Below are 16,599 nucleotides of genomic sequence, written 5' to 3'. Positions count from 1 at the left end.
GGCCCCTATACTACTGATGTGTGGTGAAACCAGAATGTCTCACGAATATCGCAAACGAATTTATGGTCACTGTTTTTGTGTGACATTATGGATTTGTATATGGCCTAATGAGGCCTTGTTAGATTTGTTTACCCATCTATACTATTCTTCTGCAATGCATGGTTTGACAAGCAGCTTTGGTAATCCTGACTAAAAAGCAATGTATTAATAATTATTTCAAGCAATTTCCAAAAAGTGGAGCATGTTTTTATTAGTAAACCTTCGAACATAATCCCCAGTCTCTTTTTTCACATATTTATAGATTTAAACAGGGTTTACCAATATCCAGAAAGCATTGATGCAATCGGTTTTTTTTATAGCATCAAGATCTAGATCAATTTTACGATCTTATCTATGAATGTTTTCTATTATTTTAAATTTGCGTCTCCCCAAAATGATGGTACCTCCAAAGCCAATTTCACAATATATGCCTGTCAATGTCCTCTGCTTTTTTTTCATAGAAATACCCGCTTATTGGACACATATAACTTTAAAAAAAATTAGTTTTTGATCTTTAGTAAGGCTAAATTTTTCAGCTATTTTAAAAGACTATCAAAGATCAAAGTATGTACGGTTTATTGTTTTTTTTTTTATACAATACCATAAGAGTTTAGGGTGTATTAGAGGGAAAATCTTCGAGCTGTAAATTTTGTTGCGATTGGGCTACTCCAATCTTTTTGCACTTTCCCAAACCTTTCATGTAATTTACTGATCTTTATTTTTTTTTGTATATTTTTATCTTTAATGCTGAAATGGTCCTCTCCCACCAGGAAAGTGGCGTACGGGCCTACTTGCATTGAACAGTCTTTTGGGAGTATACATAATATAGTTTTAAAAACGGCTTTTTTCTTATTTATAATAATTATTCAAAGATTTTTCCCCAAAATGTTTTATTTTTCATTGAAGAAGTTCACCTAATAGCAGATCCGAAATGCTATCGATTTCCTTCTTCTGTCCTCATTTCTAGAGAGCAAACTAGAGAGAAAGTCCCTGAGAGAGCACAAAGCATCGAAAAAATAAATCCCACAGATGGATCTATAAACAAAAGCTCTAAGAGAAAAGCGGGAAATAAAGACCAAAGAATGGTATGAGAAAGATGGAAAAGTTTCTCCCTTTATCTTTGAAAATAATATCCTAACTTAAACTATGCCATTTCAAAAATGCTCCGGTTTTGTCTTCATGATATATTAGAAAGTCAAACTCTCAGTCCAAATTCCAACTGATCTTCTTTCTAACTTGAATCAGTCTATGGACCAGATGTAGGTAATTTACTACTCTTAGTGAAATATAGAGATACCAGTGAAGAGAACATATTTTCCTTACTCTAGAATATAAGTAAGTTTCTAGTATATATTTGGAAAAAAAAATCTGCAAGCAACATAAAATAACGCACAGATTATGAAGTCCCGAGATGTGATACAGCCTGGAAGACTCCTTAGAACAAAAGTTACTTTTTAGGCTACACTAGCTAAGCATAACATAACGAAGAAACATCGAAGAACATAGAAAAACAGTAAAATACAAAGGTGTCGGCCGCGATCCCCGCTAAGGTGTTTATGGAACAAAACTAAATTTACAAACCTTAAAACCCGAAATAAAAATAAACTAATAAAATAAAAAAGGAGGCCTTTTCTCAAATAACTGTAAAATGCCAAGTGAATAAAAACTAGATATTGAAGGGTGGAATAAAATTTTCAATTAATTTCTTTGTATTACATTAAAAAAACAATTTTTTTAACTGAAAGCTAATATATGATGTTTACACGTTTATTTATATGAAGGGATTGCCCCCTCCTCAATACCTTGCTCTTCACACTAAAGTTTCTTAGCATAGTACTTTATGAAGCGTCATATGCCATTTAAACGGTCTTTGTCTTCCATGAGTCTTTCTTGAAGAGTTAGGACAAAGAGTCAGACTTTAGCGTATAGAGTGAGATATTGAAAAGGGCGTATTCCCCTTATCTACGGAATAATTTTCGTTTGTTTTAAGTTTGTTGATTAAGTTAGTTCCAGGGTAGGTTTGTTGATTAAATTGCATTTTGTGTTTTCGTTTCTTTGGAAAACCTATGTTTTAGAAAATGATTTTAAAGTGATCTCAGTACAGCGCAAATGACACTCTAGGTTTTAGAAAGCTTAAAGGGTGCTAGCCTTACTCCGTCTTGATCTGATTATTAATTGTTACTTCAGTTTGTATTAAGTCTTACTTATTCATGGATATCAATTTGATGTTTCTTATAGGTTTAAATTACTATATTACTTTATTTCCATTCTTCTTTGGTTTAATTTAGCTCTTTACGATTCTTTATTTTTGGAATGATTGTTTTGAATTACTTTTGAAGTCGATTCTTTTCACATTGTTTTTTAACTAGTTAATACAAGGAATATTGTTTCTTCGGTTATTCTACAAAAGAATAGAGATCTTGGTCTTAAATTTATATTTGGATAAAACTTTGCGGCACATTATAATAATATTTTTACAATATAATCTTGGATCGATGGGGAGAAGAAATAAAATCTAGTTGGATTCAAAATCTGCATAATATTTGGCCTTCTATCGTATTTGAATACATACCATTTAAATGAACTGTTTTTTTTTTCAAGAATTTTATTGTACTTTGTTTAGTTTTTTATGCTTTTTTGTTCGAGTAAATATATATTAGATAGTTCATTAAAGATGGTTTTTTTGTTTGCTTGCTTTCCTGAAATATGAGATTTATCATATGACATTTTGTCAATATGGATGCATGTAGTGTCTTTTTGTTTAATCATGATTTATTAAAGAGAGTTTTTTTGTTTGTTTCTTATCCTGAAATATTGCACATAAAAAATTTTGTCAATGTGGTTGCATAGAGCGTTTTCATATTTAGTTCTACCCTTTCACTCAAGCAACAATTCAGTTTCCACTTTCCCCCACCACAAACGTTCCCAATAAGTCTCAATTTAATCCCCCAAGTCGTTCCTGAGATGTTGCATTTATGTCTTTACAAGCTGAAAGCACATAGTGCCTTTTTATTTATGTATCTACTTGACCTTTTATAAATTATAAATCTCATAGGAGCTTATAGTGCAAAATATTATTTATGTTTTGATTGGGGACTAAAATTGGTTAACTATTTCCCCCTCTTCCTAAGTCAATTTTTAAATTTGTTTTCAAGTTTCAATAGGTTTGGTCTTACCCATTAAAAGCTACGAGCATGAGAAAATTTGTCTGATTTAAAAAAAGGAGTAAACACCCCAAAAACTGACAGAATCTTAACGAAAATCATACCATCAAATTCAGCGTATCAGAAAACCCTACTGTAGAGGTTTCAAGCTTCTATCTGCAAAAATGTGGAATTTTGTATTTTTTTTTTGCCAGAACAAAGATGACAGATGCGTGTTTATTTGTTTTTTTTTGTGTTTATTCTTTCCAGGGGTGATCGTACTGACCCAGTGGCCATAGAATATCACGTGGGGGTTCATTTGAACGGAAATTCAAAGTTCTAGAGTCGACCATAAGGGTCGGAAGGAAACTAATTTTCCTCCACCTCCCCTTTTTCCCAAAACTGTCCGATCAAAACTTTTAGGTAGCCACTATGCTCATCGTAATTAAAAGGCCCAATAACTAGGCCTTTGGATATAACATGACCCCCCCCCACTTTCCCCTCCAAAGGCCCAGGGGAAAGTATGTAAGTTATAAAATTTTCACATTGTTTACGTATAGTATTTGTTATTCGGAAGTATGTATACATTTTCGTATGGGGGGACGAATTTCTGCTGGGTTTTTCCACAAGGGAATTTTCCATGGGGAAGAAAGTTTGTAGGGGATGAACCTATCAGAGGAAATTATACACTGAGGAAATTTGCCAGAATTCCTAAGCAAAATTCTCTTAATTTGTCTTGCTTTCTATTTTCCGTCTCAATTTATGTGTGGAGTTGTTAGGGTAATTGTCGGGGATAAACTTTTACCGGGATTGAGTTGTCTTAGGGATGTTTCCGTGAGAATGGGGATTTCTCCGTGGAGGAGAGGCCAGATTTCCTGGCATTGTTGAAAAAACGATCAGAAATTGAATAAAAAAAACAAGTTTTTTCAACTTAAAGTAGGGAGCAACATTAAAATTTAAAACAAATAGAAATTGTTATGTATATGACGGGGATAGCCCCCTCCTCAGCACCTCGCTCTTTACGCTGGCCCTAAAAAATACTCAACAGAAGATTGAAGAAGAATGATTTTAAAATCATTAGTAAAAACTACGCACAGATTATTTTGTGTGCAAATATTTTTTAATTTTGTAGTGATTTTTGGGATATACGGAAGATAGACAACATTTGAGGGCTTATCAGTAGCCTCACATTGTGAAATATCTTCTTCGATTTTACAAGAATGTCTTTTTATTCTACGGCTTAATTATTATTCGCTTTAATTCAAATCACCCCCCCACAAGTTAAAAAAGCAATTGTAACTTCCCTCATTGATCGTGCCCTGAATATTTGCTCCGATTCGTATATAAATGCAGAAATAAACTTTATCAGAGATATTCTTTTTGGTAATGGATACCCCATTCCTTTTGTCAATAAAATAATTAACCGTAGAATAAAAAGACATTTTTGTAAAATCGAAGAAGATATTTCACAATGTGAGGCTACTGATAAGCCCTCAAATAATATCTATCTTCCGTATATCCCAAAAATCACTACAAAATTAGAAAATATTTGCACAAAAAATAATCTGTACGTAGTTTTTACTACTAATTTTAAAATCATTAATTTCTTAAATTCAGGTAAAGATAAGACCCCAGTTACTCGCCAAAGAGGGGTCTATCAAATACCCTGTGATTGTGGAAATTACTATGTTGGCAGGACACATCAGAATCTAGAAAATTGGTTACAACAGCATAAAAAAAGACATAGACAAGGCATTAATTTAAATAGTTCCAACAACTCCTTTGATTCTGATTTAGGTTGGCATATATTCAGTAATCCATCCCCAACGACACTTTTTGAAAAATCTTCACTAATCAGTAATGATTTGAGGATAAAACAGGTAGTTCGAGAATCAATCGAAATTAATCTCAAAATAAATAATAATATATCTTTGAACAGGGACTTAGGGGAATACTCAATAAATTCTTTATACTCAAATTTAATTAAAATGATCTAACAATATATTTTACTAAACCGATTTATAATAGTATTGAACCAGCTACGAAAAGGCCTTAGAGACAGGCCGCTAAAAAGCAGGGTTGGCTCTGAGAAATTGCATTTAATCACTTTGCTCTCTTTAGTTTGAATGAATTTATATTGTCACTTCATTCTTTTTGTCAGTCCTGGTTGAACTTCGTTAAAGTAAGGATGCTAGGGCTGTTTTTTAAAAAACAGGTTTTAAAAAACATTATCTAGTTTTAATTCTCAGAATTTAATGTAAGTTTATCTATATATACATATTTTCTCTCTTGTTTTCGTATTGTGCTGAAGCCGGCCCTTGGACATATGGCCAAAATATTCACAGAACTGATTTCCACTGTCTTCAAAAGATTTTCCCTATTGTTTCTACTTTGCATTTGGCTATCTTAGAATTTCCCACTAATAGCATTTCGGCTATGATCAGGCAAAAAGTTTGTTCTAGCACAAAGAACAGGCTCTTCCTTGCTAAAGGATGTCTTTCATTTATTAGGAAAGGGATTAGGTATTGGAATTTTTCCTTGAATTAACTCCTAATATTCTACTGAACGACACGACTTACTTATACTTACCTACGACACGACTGCCTGTCCATGGATTATTCTTTATGGTTGATTGTGTATGGCTATGCTGTTTGCCCTATGTGATTGGATGGATGAGTAGGGTTAAGGCCTCACTCAAGTACTGATCTATATTAATTACTCAAGTAGGAAAACAGTCTTCCTTTCTCCTTCTGTCTTTGGTTTTTGTTTATACATGTTTTTTTTCTTATGGTGTATGTTTATTTCTGTGTTTGTGCCGTTGCATTTGTGATTTCTTTTTTTCATTATAAAATAAACGTCCAATATCCGAAGTCTTTGAATATACTGAATTCGAGAGTGTGACTTTCATCTACCGCCACTTTTTTGATATTTCGACTCATTCAAGTTATCTTATGTGGATAATTTCCGATTGACAAATTTAAAATTAATGAATTCTATATTTCCAAAATCAACGAACTGTGCAATTTGATCACAACAGCTGTTACCGAGGTCATCAAATGCACCTTCCACAGGGTCAAAAATATCGACTCTTGAAGAGTAACAGTTCTGCACTAATTGCTGACATCAAATTGAAAATCTAAAATAACAAAGGGCATATATTCGTTTCCTCAATTCATTCGCAAGCTAAAAAATGAACATAATACGCCATACACCTCTAACCCATATTCCAAATAGTCTAACCGCTATCCTTGCACATTCATCCCAGCGCTCCCTTGGCAATATACTAGACAGTGCAGGATTTTTTGCAGATTGGCTTTCCCAGTATTTTGAACCAACTTGGGCTATACATATATATACATATATATATATATATATATATATATATATATATATATATATATATATATATATATATATATATATATATATATATATATATATATATATATATAGCCCTAACAGGGGAAACTAAGGTGTATGTTTGAGCGTGGCGATTAATGCAACTAAAATCAGTGATAGAAGGAGAATCGAGTGACATATTCATATTTTAGCTAACGAGTTGATCCAAAAAACTAAAAATCTACCCTAGTGGAACTGTGCAATTTGATCACTACAGCTGTTACCAAGGTCGTCAAATGCTCCTTTCACAGGGTCAAAAGTGTCCACTTTTCAAGAGATAGAAAATAGAACAAACTGTTTTTTTGTATCTTATGACGGAAGTCAGGATTACAAATAACAAACAAGTCTAGTAAGTTACTAACTAGTTAGTTATTAATTTTAATACTAACTAGTTAGTAGGTTAATAACAAATACTTTGAAAACAGGAAAATTGACGATCGGGGTACAATCCAGTTACTTGTATGATTTTCCCATTAATCTGAGATTTCAGATGGTTGTAAATATTTAACTACATCTTCATTTTTTTTTAGTAATCATGTTCGTAACCAGTGGCGTCAATTTATTAAAATACAGAGGTGGGGGCTTGGAGAGAATTTTGTTTTCATAGTCTTGCAGGAAGAAATTTTGCTGTTTTTCAATTTTCTTAACAAAATTACCAAAAAAAGTCATCCTTAATTAAAATGCAAAAAAAAAACAATTTTCTATAGTCTCGAGAGGGGCAAACAATCTAGGGGGAATAGGAGTATATATCCCGTGGCCCCTTCAAATTGATGGCATTGGTTGGAGAAAAAGTTGTTATCGAATGAATAGCGAACCACTATCAATAGTAATCAAGAACTACAAAATAGGCCTACGTTGTAAAATAAACTTTTAAACGTAAAAGAATTTCCATTTGACAATGAATCGATAGTGATAACTATTATCCATTCTAAACTTAAAATAAAACGTAATGTCGAAAAAAAAATTCATAAGAAGTTCCAGAACATCCTTAAAAGCGGCTTGAAAAACTACAAACGGAAAAAATCTTAATCAAAATTCATCAAGGTTTACAAATGTGATATATTCATGCGACGGCTCTATAGATATTAAAAAAAAAAATCATTTTTAGGACAAAAAATTCCATGAATTTTATTTTTCAGGATAATAGGATCATAAAATGGAAGAACCGCAAGAAGCAAGGACTCCAAGAGTAGAAATATCAACTATACTATCAGGAAGTGAGGAGGGAAGTAGTCCTGAGGAAGAACGAAAGCAATTACCTTGTGGAAGGGTAAGTTTAAGATACTATTTAGACTAATCATCGGCCTAGAAGTTTTAAGAAATAAATTTTCCAGCACCATACAAATTGTTTAACTTTTTTATGCTGAATGGGTTCAAAAACACATCAATTTTAATAGAGATGAAAAAAAATATATAAAATGAGATAAAAAAGGGAAAAACGGCATCATAATTGAAAAAAAATGAAAATTATTTTTTGTACGAGTTCATTTAATTGTTAACGTATGATTATAAATTAAGACAAATCGTTCGCAAATCGTTCAAGAACACCCGTTGTTCGCACCGTCAACGCTACGCTTCACTCAGTGTTGGCTCATGTGATACCAACTTGAGCAGTTATCCAGGGGGCTATGATAATGGGGGTGTTGTGGTTGAACTTGTCAGTTCAATCTTCGTTACCACTTGGGTGAAAATTTTTCTTGCTTTAGGGCATTTTGTTCAGGAGGAAATGGAGTACTTACTTGTACTTGTGGCGGGAGTCAGGCGTTTCTGCCTCGCCCGGCATCCAGGATCCTTGTGACCTCTTTGGAAAAGGTTTCACGATCTGCTGCCAATGGCTCTGCAAACGGGAGCCACTGGGCCTACAATCTATGTCCAAATTTCTTAAAGCCACCAATTGGATCCAGGTCAGACTCGACCAGGCTCCCACGGTTCTTCTTTTGCCTTTCTTGATACCTCTTCCAAGATCCACCAGGCTCACCTAGAAATATTCGACAGGACAGGTATTCTGGCGGTCTCCGCAGGACGTGACCCAGCCATTCTAAGCGGCGCTTTTTAACGTTGGTAGCGACATTTCTTCTAATCTTGCGGAGTTGGCATACTGGAGTTAGATATACGATCTTGCTGGCGAATTCTAAGTATTTGGCGTAAGCATCCATGTTCGAAGGCTGCTAGTGCTCTCTCGTGTTGAAGCTTTAATGACCACGTTTCGTATCCATAGAGTAGGATGGTTCGGACAATGGCCACATAGATTCAACTTTTAGTCAAAATAGAGGTTTTTGGCATTTCCAAAGAGGTTTTCGAAGGGATGCGAAAGCAAACTACATCCTACATATTCTTTGCTGGATGTCTAAGTCTGAAGAGCCATCAGTGCGAATTACGGAGCCTGGGTAGGTAAAGCGCTCTAGCCTTTCTAGCTGAGTTAAGTTTACGCTCAAAGATATATGGGTCGGATGAGTCAAGATCATGAATTTAGTTTTTTCCGCGCATACTTTAAGTCTGATCAGATTTGACCATTCGACTATATTACCTAGCATCTTTTGAGCATGTTCAGGGTTAGAGAGGAGTTCAACATCATCAGCATAATCCAAGTCGGTCAATGACAAATTTTTTCCAATTTGGGCAACATTGTGTTGCATAGTTTTCTCGCCATAGACTCTTATCCGGCTTGTTGACTCTGAGTAATATGCCAGAATAAGTTCAATAAATTGTATAGACATGCCATCGATCTCTAAAATATTCCAGACCTTGTGACGAGTAACGGAGTCGAAGGCCGTGGTGTACACGAGGAATATTAAAGTTATAGGTAAGATATGCCTTTGGAACAGTTGGACAATAAGTCGGGTGCCAAAAATATTATCAATGCAGCCTCTGCCAAGTCTGAAGCCAGTTTGATTTTTGTAAGTACTTTTCTCCCGGGCACTTTTGAAATGATTCAAGAAAATTATCCGAATATTTTTACCGTGATATCTATAAGACTTATTCCTCGGTAATTTCTACATTCAGTCTTGTCTCCTTTCTTATGAAAGGGTAGTCTAATTGAAGTTCTCCAGTCCTTTGGGAAGAAATTAGTTTCTCATGCGTCTTGAAGGGTCCCATGGATCTTTTCATCTGTTATTTCGGGGGGGGGGATTCTTGTATAGTTTAAGAGGAAGGCCATCTTCACCAAGGGGATTTATGATTCTTTGGTGTTTTTATTGTTTTGAGGATTTTGGCTCTTGTAGGAGCTTCTAATTCAACATCATAGGATTTTTCTCGACAGATGAGGGAGATCATCAGAGGGTGGTGAATGAGAGGGATTTAGCAATGATTGGAAATGTTGTTTCCATCTAATCATCCAATTATTCTGGGAGGAAATAGTTTTTCTTTGGTTTTCTCTGGCAACTTTTGACACAGCTACCTTTTTTCCTGTAGTTTCTTTGAGATTCTTATAAAGCTTCCGGGTGTCATGAGCTCGGGCTGCTTTTTCCAATGAGGTGGTGGCTTCGTCTCACATCTGTTGATGATCAAGTTGTGACGAATGTTTTATTTGCTTGCGAAGGTCTTTGCTTATACGGGGACAATCAGATTCTTCCTTTGCTCATCTAAGAAAACATTTTTGGCAGAGATCCAGTGTTGTCGTTTCGCTTTTGTGTTCCCTAGAAATTTCCCACCTTTCGCCGACACAATTGTCTTGAATGATCCCCATTAATCCTCAAGGCTTGAAGAATCACAATCTAGTGCATCAAAGTGGTTAGTCAGTTCTAAGCTGAGGGCATGTTTGATAGTTTCATGCTTGAGTTTACTGCTATCAATACGAGGTTTTGTTTTATTCTTTCTACGTACTGCAAGACAAAGGAGAATTTTTCTGATGATCAGTTTATGATCTGACCCAGATTCGATCCAGTATCCGCTCCCTTACAAGAACTTGAATCTTGAACAGAGCTGCTCCACCGCTGTCGGATGAGTACACAGTCAATTTAGGCTTTGGTAATGCCATCGTTGGAATACGAAGTTAATAGGTGGCTTGGCTTATGCCAGAAAAGAATATTGGAAACAGTCCGCTTATTCATTAGGGTATAATTGACTAGCCTTTCACCATTTTCGCAACGTTGACCTAATCCAAAGTTATCAAGCTCTTCGCTAGTTGTTTGGTCTTTAGGTCCGCCTCTTGCATTGAAGTCTCCAGCTACAATTAGGTAATCTTGTGCGGCTATAGATGAAGTCATGGTCTGTAGTTCCGTGTAGTGGCTGAGAACAGGCATTTCACTGAATATGGTCGGTTGAGAGAGATGGGTAAACAGTTTACTGGATCAGGTTTCCACGTAAATCCTCCTTAGACTGTCTGTTTAAGAAATAAGTTTTATCTATCAACATCTGATGGTAATTAGTTAAAACTAATGCAACCCAGATCTTACTGATGAATTTTTTGAACATGTTGAGTCTCAGTAAAGCAGTTACAGTATTTTCATCAATCTTTTCAGAAGTATTTAATTGGTGACTTATTTTTGTTACTTCGTGCTCCGATAAGAAGAATTTTACCGGTTTTTTTCTGTGAGAGAATGTTTGGAGTATTTCCTGGCATCTTATATGCAATAAATGATTCAATTATCAGGAAAGCGAAGAACGACGGTGAAACTTGGAATGTTTAAGATCCCATATGTAGGAACTTCAAGAGCTAAGAAATGCAAAAATTTCACAAAATTTTATAATCTCCCCCACCACTTTCTGCTTTTCATAGCAATCTCTCTTGTATTCTTTATCGAGTTCAACAAACATAAATAGAGTGATCGTATAGAAATATGTCTAATTTTTATTGTAAAAGAGGAAAATAATTTCTTCAAATGTTAGCATAAAGACTAAGGACCTGGGGGACATTAGCCCCTAGAGCTGAAATTTGCCGAACTGCCACGATTTTACCTACACACTTTGCTTAAGACTCCTACAATACAAGCACTATTACGTTGGTACTTTAGATGACCTTTTTTAACTGAAATTTTACATCATGGAATACATATTGTAGAATCTTTTCCAAAAAGCAAGAGGGTGAATTCTTTTCACTTCATCCCAGAAGGTAAATGTTTAGCTACTGCCCTGAGTCTGAGGAAGAATGTGACGCAGTTAGTGTTTCAACACTATTGTTTGCAATCTAATATCAGAATCAAATTGTATTTTGAAATTTCGTATGGTTTGTTATGATAACTTTGCTCTCCTAGACCCAAGCAACGCATTACCATATGAAGCTAAAGTTTGAATTCGTTTGATTTGACCTTTTGTAGAGTGGACATTTCCGAAGTTTTATATACTTTCCTGACAGAAATACTATTCTCAGTTTCCTTTGAGGGTCTAAGAGCCAAAAATTTTCTTCCGAGAACCCAGAACGTAAGTAAGCTTAACCTTGTTTTCCTGTTTTGATTTTTTTTTTTTTTTTTTTTTTGTATTGAGCATTAGAATGAAGGGATCTGTCTGAATAAATAAATAAAACTTACAAGTTTTTTCAACTGACAGTAAGGAGCAACATTAAAACTCAAAACGAACTAAAATTATTCTGTATATGAAGGGGTTGTCCCCTCATCATACCTTGCTCTTCACGCTAAAGTTTTAGCACTTGAAAAAGGTAGCACAAAAAAGCTACCTGTTCTAATTAAACAGCTCTTGTGTTGAAGGAATTGTTCTTAAGGAATTGGGACAAACAGTCAAACTTTGGCGTAATGAGAAAGTTATTGAAAAGGGGGCAACCGCTTCATATACAAAAAAATCTGTTTGTTTTGGCTTTTAATGTTGCTCCTTACTTTCAGTTGAAAAAACTTGCTTTTTTTTATTTAATTTCTGATCGTTTTTCCAATAACACTGGTAAATATGGCTCACCTTCCATGAGAAAACTTCCTCCCTTCACGGGATACTTCTTCGTGAAAGGTTCCTCCCCGTAAAATGCACAACCCCCCCCCCGTAAAATTCCGTCTGGGCAATTCTATTCCGTGGAATTTTTCGCCGTCGATTCAGCCTGAAAAATTCACCTTAGCATGCTTTAATTTGAAACAGAGTTCAATTTCTAATCGTTTTTCCGATCACTCCGGAAATTCTCCCTTCCGTTTAAATTTTTTCACATAAATCAAAACACGCTGAAAATTTTCTCCAGACAATTCCCTCAGAACATATCCATACAAAATTGAGTTGCAAAGAGAAATTAAGACAAATAAAAAGAATTTCGCATAGAAATTCTGTCAAATCCTCCAGGTAAAAATCTCTTCTTCAAAGTTTACCCCCAGAAATTTCCCTCCTCCACGGAAAATTGTCCCCATGAAAACTCATCCCGATTTCAAAGTCCCCCCCCCCAAATTGTGTGTAGGCCTATGCTTCCCAATAACAATTACTATACGTCAACAATGTGGAGATCTTATAACTGAAAGACGCATCCCCAGGGGCTCTGGGAGGCTATGTTATCTCCAAAGGCATAGTTTCTGGACCTTTTATCTATACTAAACAAAATGGTGGTCTCAAAATTTTTTACGAAATTCTCTGCATTTTTGCAGATAGGCGCTTGAAACCTCTACAATAGGGTTTTCGGATGCGATGAATCTTCCGGGGTGATATTCAGTAAGATTCTTTTACTTCTATGGGGTGTTTTCCTCTTTTTCGAATCATGGCAAATTTTCTCAGGCTCTTAGCTTTTCATGGTTAACATTAAATTTAATGAATCTTATATATTTGGAATCAGTATAATAAGCCTTTTTCATGTGTCTATTAATATCAAATTTAGTTTTTTAGAGTTTCGGTTACCATTGAGCCGCGTCGCTCCTTATTTACAGCTAGTTAGCACAAACTCTGTGATTATGAAAATGTTTCACCCGTTCCACGGATCTGCAGCTATCGTGAAAATATGTCTTCATAGATATAATAAATCAAACTGTAGATATGAGAACAAACTAAGGAACAGAATGCTCAAGTACATTGATTTTGTCTAGGGAGCGTCTTTAACGACATAATTTATTACTCTCTGTTTTGCCGAGAAAATAGTTTCTTGTTTCTAAGCTCAAACTGATTAAGGAGTTCCTTTGTTCATCGTACTTCTACAGTAAATCCGCTTTGTATACTCAACTGAATATGTGATAAATTCTTATCCACAAAACTATGAATACTTTTGAGATGAGAGTTCAGCCTTATAGGTTTCGTGGGCCACACTAGAAGAAAAACACCTTTCTCGTGCTAAACTTGATTATCAACTTTAGTTGTTTTGGGTACATATATTATGAGACAATAGAAGCATCGAACTAGACCATAGCTTATTGATTTGGGTTGATAGCCTTTGCAGGATACCCGTCGGAACCGTTGCTAAGAAAAAAGAAAAGGCTTCATTATGCTCACGACCATCTTGAATTTTAAGTCAAAGAGAGAAAGTGTGTGTGAGAGAGAGAGAGAGAGTGTGTGTGTGTGCGTGAGAGAGAGAGAGAGAGAGAGAGAGAGAGAGAGAGAGAGAGAGAGAGAGATGCAGAGATAGAAATATTTTGGCCACTTCAGTGGGGGAGGGTAGTAGTCGTCATAAGTTTCATAATTGTATGCATTTTTTGTTTTAGTCGGGTGTTCTAACATTGGATCGTGCCCTCCTGGGTACGAGAGAGAGAGAGATGCAGAGATAGAAATATTTTGGCCACTTCAGTGGGGGAGGGTAGTAGTCGTCATAAGTTTCATAATTGTATGCATTTTTTGTTTTAGTCGGGTGTTCTAACATTGGATCGTGCCCTCCTGGGTACGACCTTGACTATATAGCTGCTAAATAATAATTAGTTACCTGGTGTAATATCGAGGCTATGATATTAAATGTCTTTAGTGACATCCACTCATGGCATAGTCATCTAAGTTCAAGCTTTGGGAGCTGGGATGCATTTTGTGCCACCGTTAACAGTTTTCTATTTTTATAAAATGTTCAAAATTGCTGGTGAAATTATATGTATAGTTTCTTACTCAACATCAAGTCAGGGTATTTATGCCATTGAACATTTAAATCACGAAAACACCTGTCGAATGAAACTCAACCCTAATAGGCTCAATCCAAGGATTTTGAAACTCGTCCAGACAGGCTCAGTACCTAACAGAGTATCATTTGTTGCTGAGTCAGTTTTTCACTGACTCAAAGACAAATAAATACAATGCGACAGGCCAGGGATTGTAAAGGGGGGTAAATTCATCCCCATGAGAGCTAGGAAAGAGATCTGGGGATGATTTTTGGAAATATTTAAAAGGAAATGATTAGAGCTACACAATGTGGTACATAAAGATGAGTATGAATCTAGCCTTTGACGAATCTTCCTTAGGAAGAAAATAAACATGGATGGATAAGGATAGGGAGCATCCCTCTTGTTGCGAGGGGGAATATTTATTTTGCAGAATTTCTTTCGAAAAGCAAATACAGTAAATGAGTTTTTTCTAGAAGCAGTGTTCTACAAAAGTCAGACTTTGATGTAAAGACTTTGACGTGAAGGGTTTTAAGGGGCATGTAGCCTTCTCCATTTTTAGGATTACCCTGGGTATGGTATTAAAACGAACAGAAATTAGATAAAAATTAGAGCAAAGCTAAAATTTAAAACAAATTCAGGCTGTTTCGAATATGAGGAGATCTGCCTTATTTTCAGGTCCTGGTGTTTGGCTTAAAGTTCAAATGTTTGTACCCAAGGTATTTAAGACCGACTGCTCAATCACAAGAAAGGTGTTTGAGGGCAGTTGGTAAATAAAACTCTTGTACTCACAAATACTTTCTACTCACAATACTTGCACTCACAAATACTTTTTTTTGAGGAAAGAGCAGTCCCCTCTTATACAGGATAATTTCTCGTTGTCATAAGTTTTAAAGTCACTCTTTACTTTCAGTCCAAAAAATAAACTTTTTTTTTACTGAAATAAGATTCAAGGCCGAGACCGTTTGTTTGATAAGAATAACTTAAGTTAGAAATTAGTTTAACTCTGGATAGAAGTAATCATGGCAAAAGAAAAGAATAATCGAATAAATTATGAACGAAATCAAAAAGTTCAGTTTAAATCAGGAAAAAAAAGCAAACACGACCGAAATTTCATGAAGTTGCAAACATATCATCTGAAGGTGCGAACACTTGCGATTACTAGAAGAATTTCAGCGATAGGAATAAATATGTTTCTTTTTTAGCTTAATTGCGGATGATATTGACGCATACAGGATTTTTTTTTTTTTTTTCTTTTTTTTTTTTTTTTTAATTGACTTAATTTGTTCTTTAGAGTAGCACCGTTCTAAGCAGGGATTGATAACTTGGACTTGATCAAGCTTTTATATGCGTATTTCACCTTATATTTAATTACATTGCCCAAAAATGTGTTTCCCCTGCACATGGCTAATGCACATAGTTAGGTGCCCAGTGACATCTGAGGTTTTTCAAAATTTCCAGTTGTACCCACTCTGAGTATTTACCGTTTGGATTCGTGTTATGACCTGATCTTCGACATTCAGGCACTCCAACCACAAAATCTTGAATTATGTAGGTTTTTATCGTCATTTCTTAAGAAATTTGTGTAACTTTCTCTTTTTTGACTTTTTTAACTCTTCCCCCCGGAAAAAAAGGAACATAACAATTTCTTTTTTTTATAACCATTATAGCACCCACTTCTATCATTACCAAAGTTATGCTTATCGTTATTATTGCTGCTATGGACGGCTCAGACAGGGTTCGTAAAGTTCGTAAAGTCGTTCGTAAAGTGTGTTTCCGTAAAGTTTTCACCGCTCATATGAACCTTGCACTTTACGTGCTTTTTGAGCAGCAAACTATTCAAATTTCTGAAGCATTTCAGATTTCGGAGAAAAATTCTTGAAGAAATAAGGAGCTTGGGGTGTGAGTATAGTTTAATGAGGCAAAAGGGCTTGTTATATATTCTGTTTTCAGGATCAAGCATATCCAGATTCCCTGGTTTTTCCTATTTTCTTGTGAAGTTGACAGTGATGTCAATGCAGATCCTGTCTTTGTGTTCTCCTTGAAAAGACTTGTATATGACAGGCTTTTCTCGGACTAGAGAAATCAGC

General features: G+C 35.2%; 1 protein-coding gene across 2 annotated transcripts in view; it reads left to right on the top strand.

The window, feature by feature from the left end:
- Positions 1–16,599, top strand: part of LOC136040888 (R3H domain-containing protein 1-like) — a 105,699-nt gene that overhangs the window by 13,353 nt on the left and 75,747 nt on the right. For both annotated transcript variants that reach the window (XM_065725299.1, XM_065725298.1), the window contains exon 2: positions 7,721–7,851. In XM_065725299.1, coding sequence (XP_065581371.1) covers positions 7,738–7,851 — 114 coding nt within the window. In that variant the 5' untranslated portion in view covers positions 7,721–7,737. The remainder of the gene's footprint in view (positions 1–7,720; positions 7,852–16,599) is intronic.

Source organism: Artemia franciscana, chromosome 21 (genome assembly GCF_032884065.1).
Source record: "Artemia franciscana chromosome 21, ASM3288406v1, whole genome shotgun sequence".
Lineage (NCBI taxonomy): Eukaryota > Metazoa > Arthropoda > Branchiopoda > Anostraca > Artemiidae > Artemia > Artemia franciscana.
This window is presented reverse-complemented; position numbering and strand designations above follow the sequence as displayed.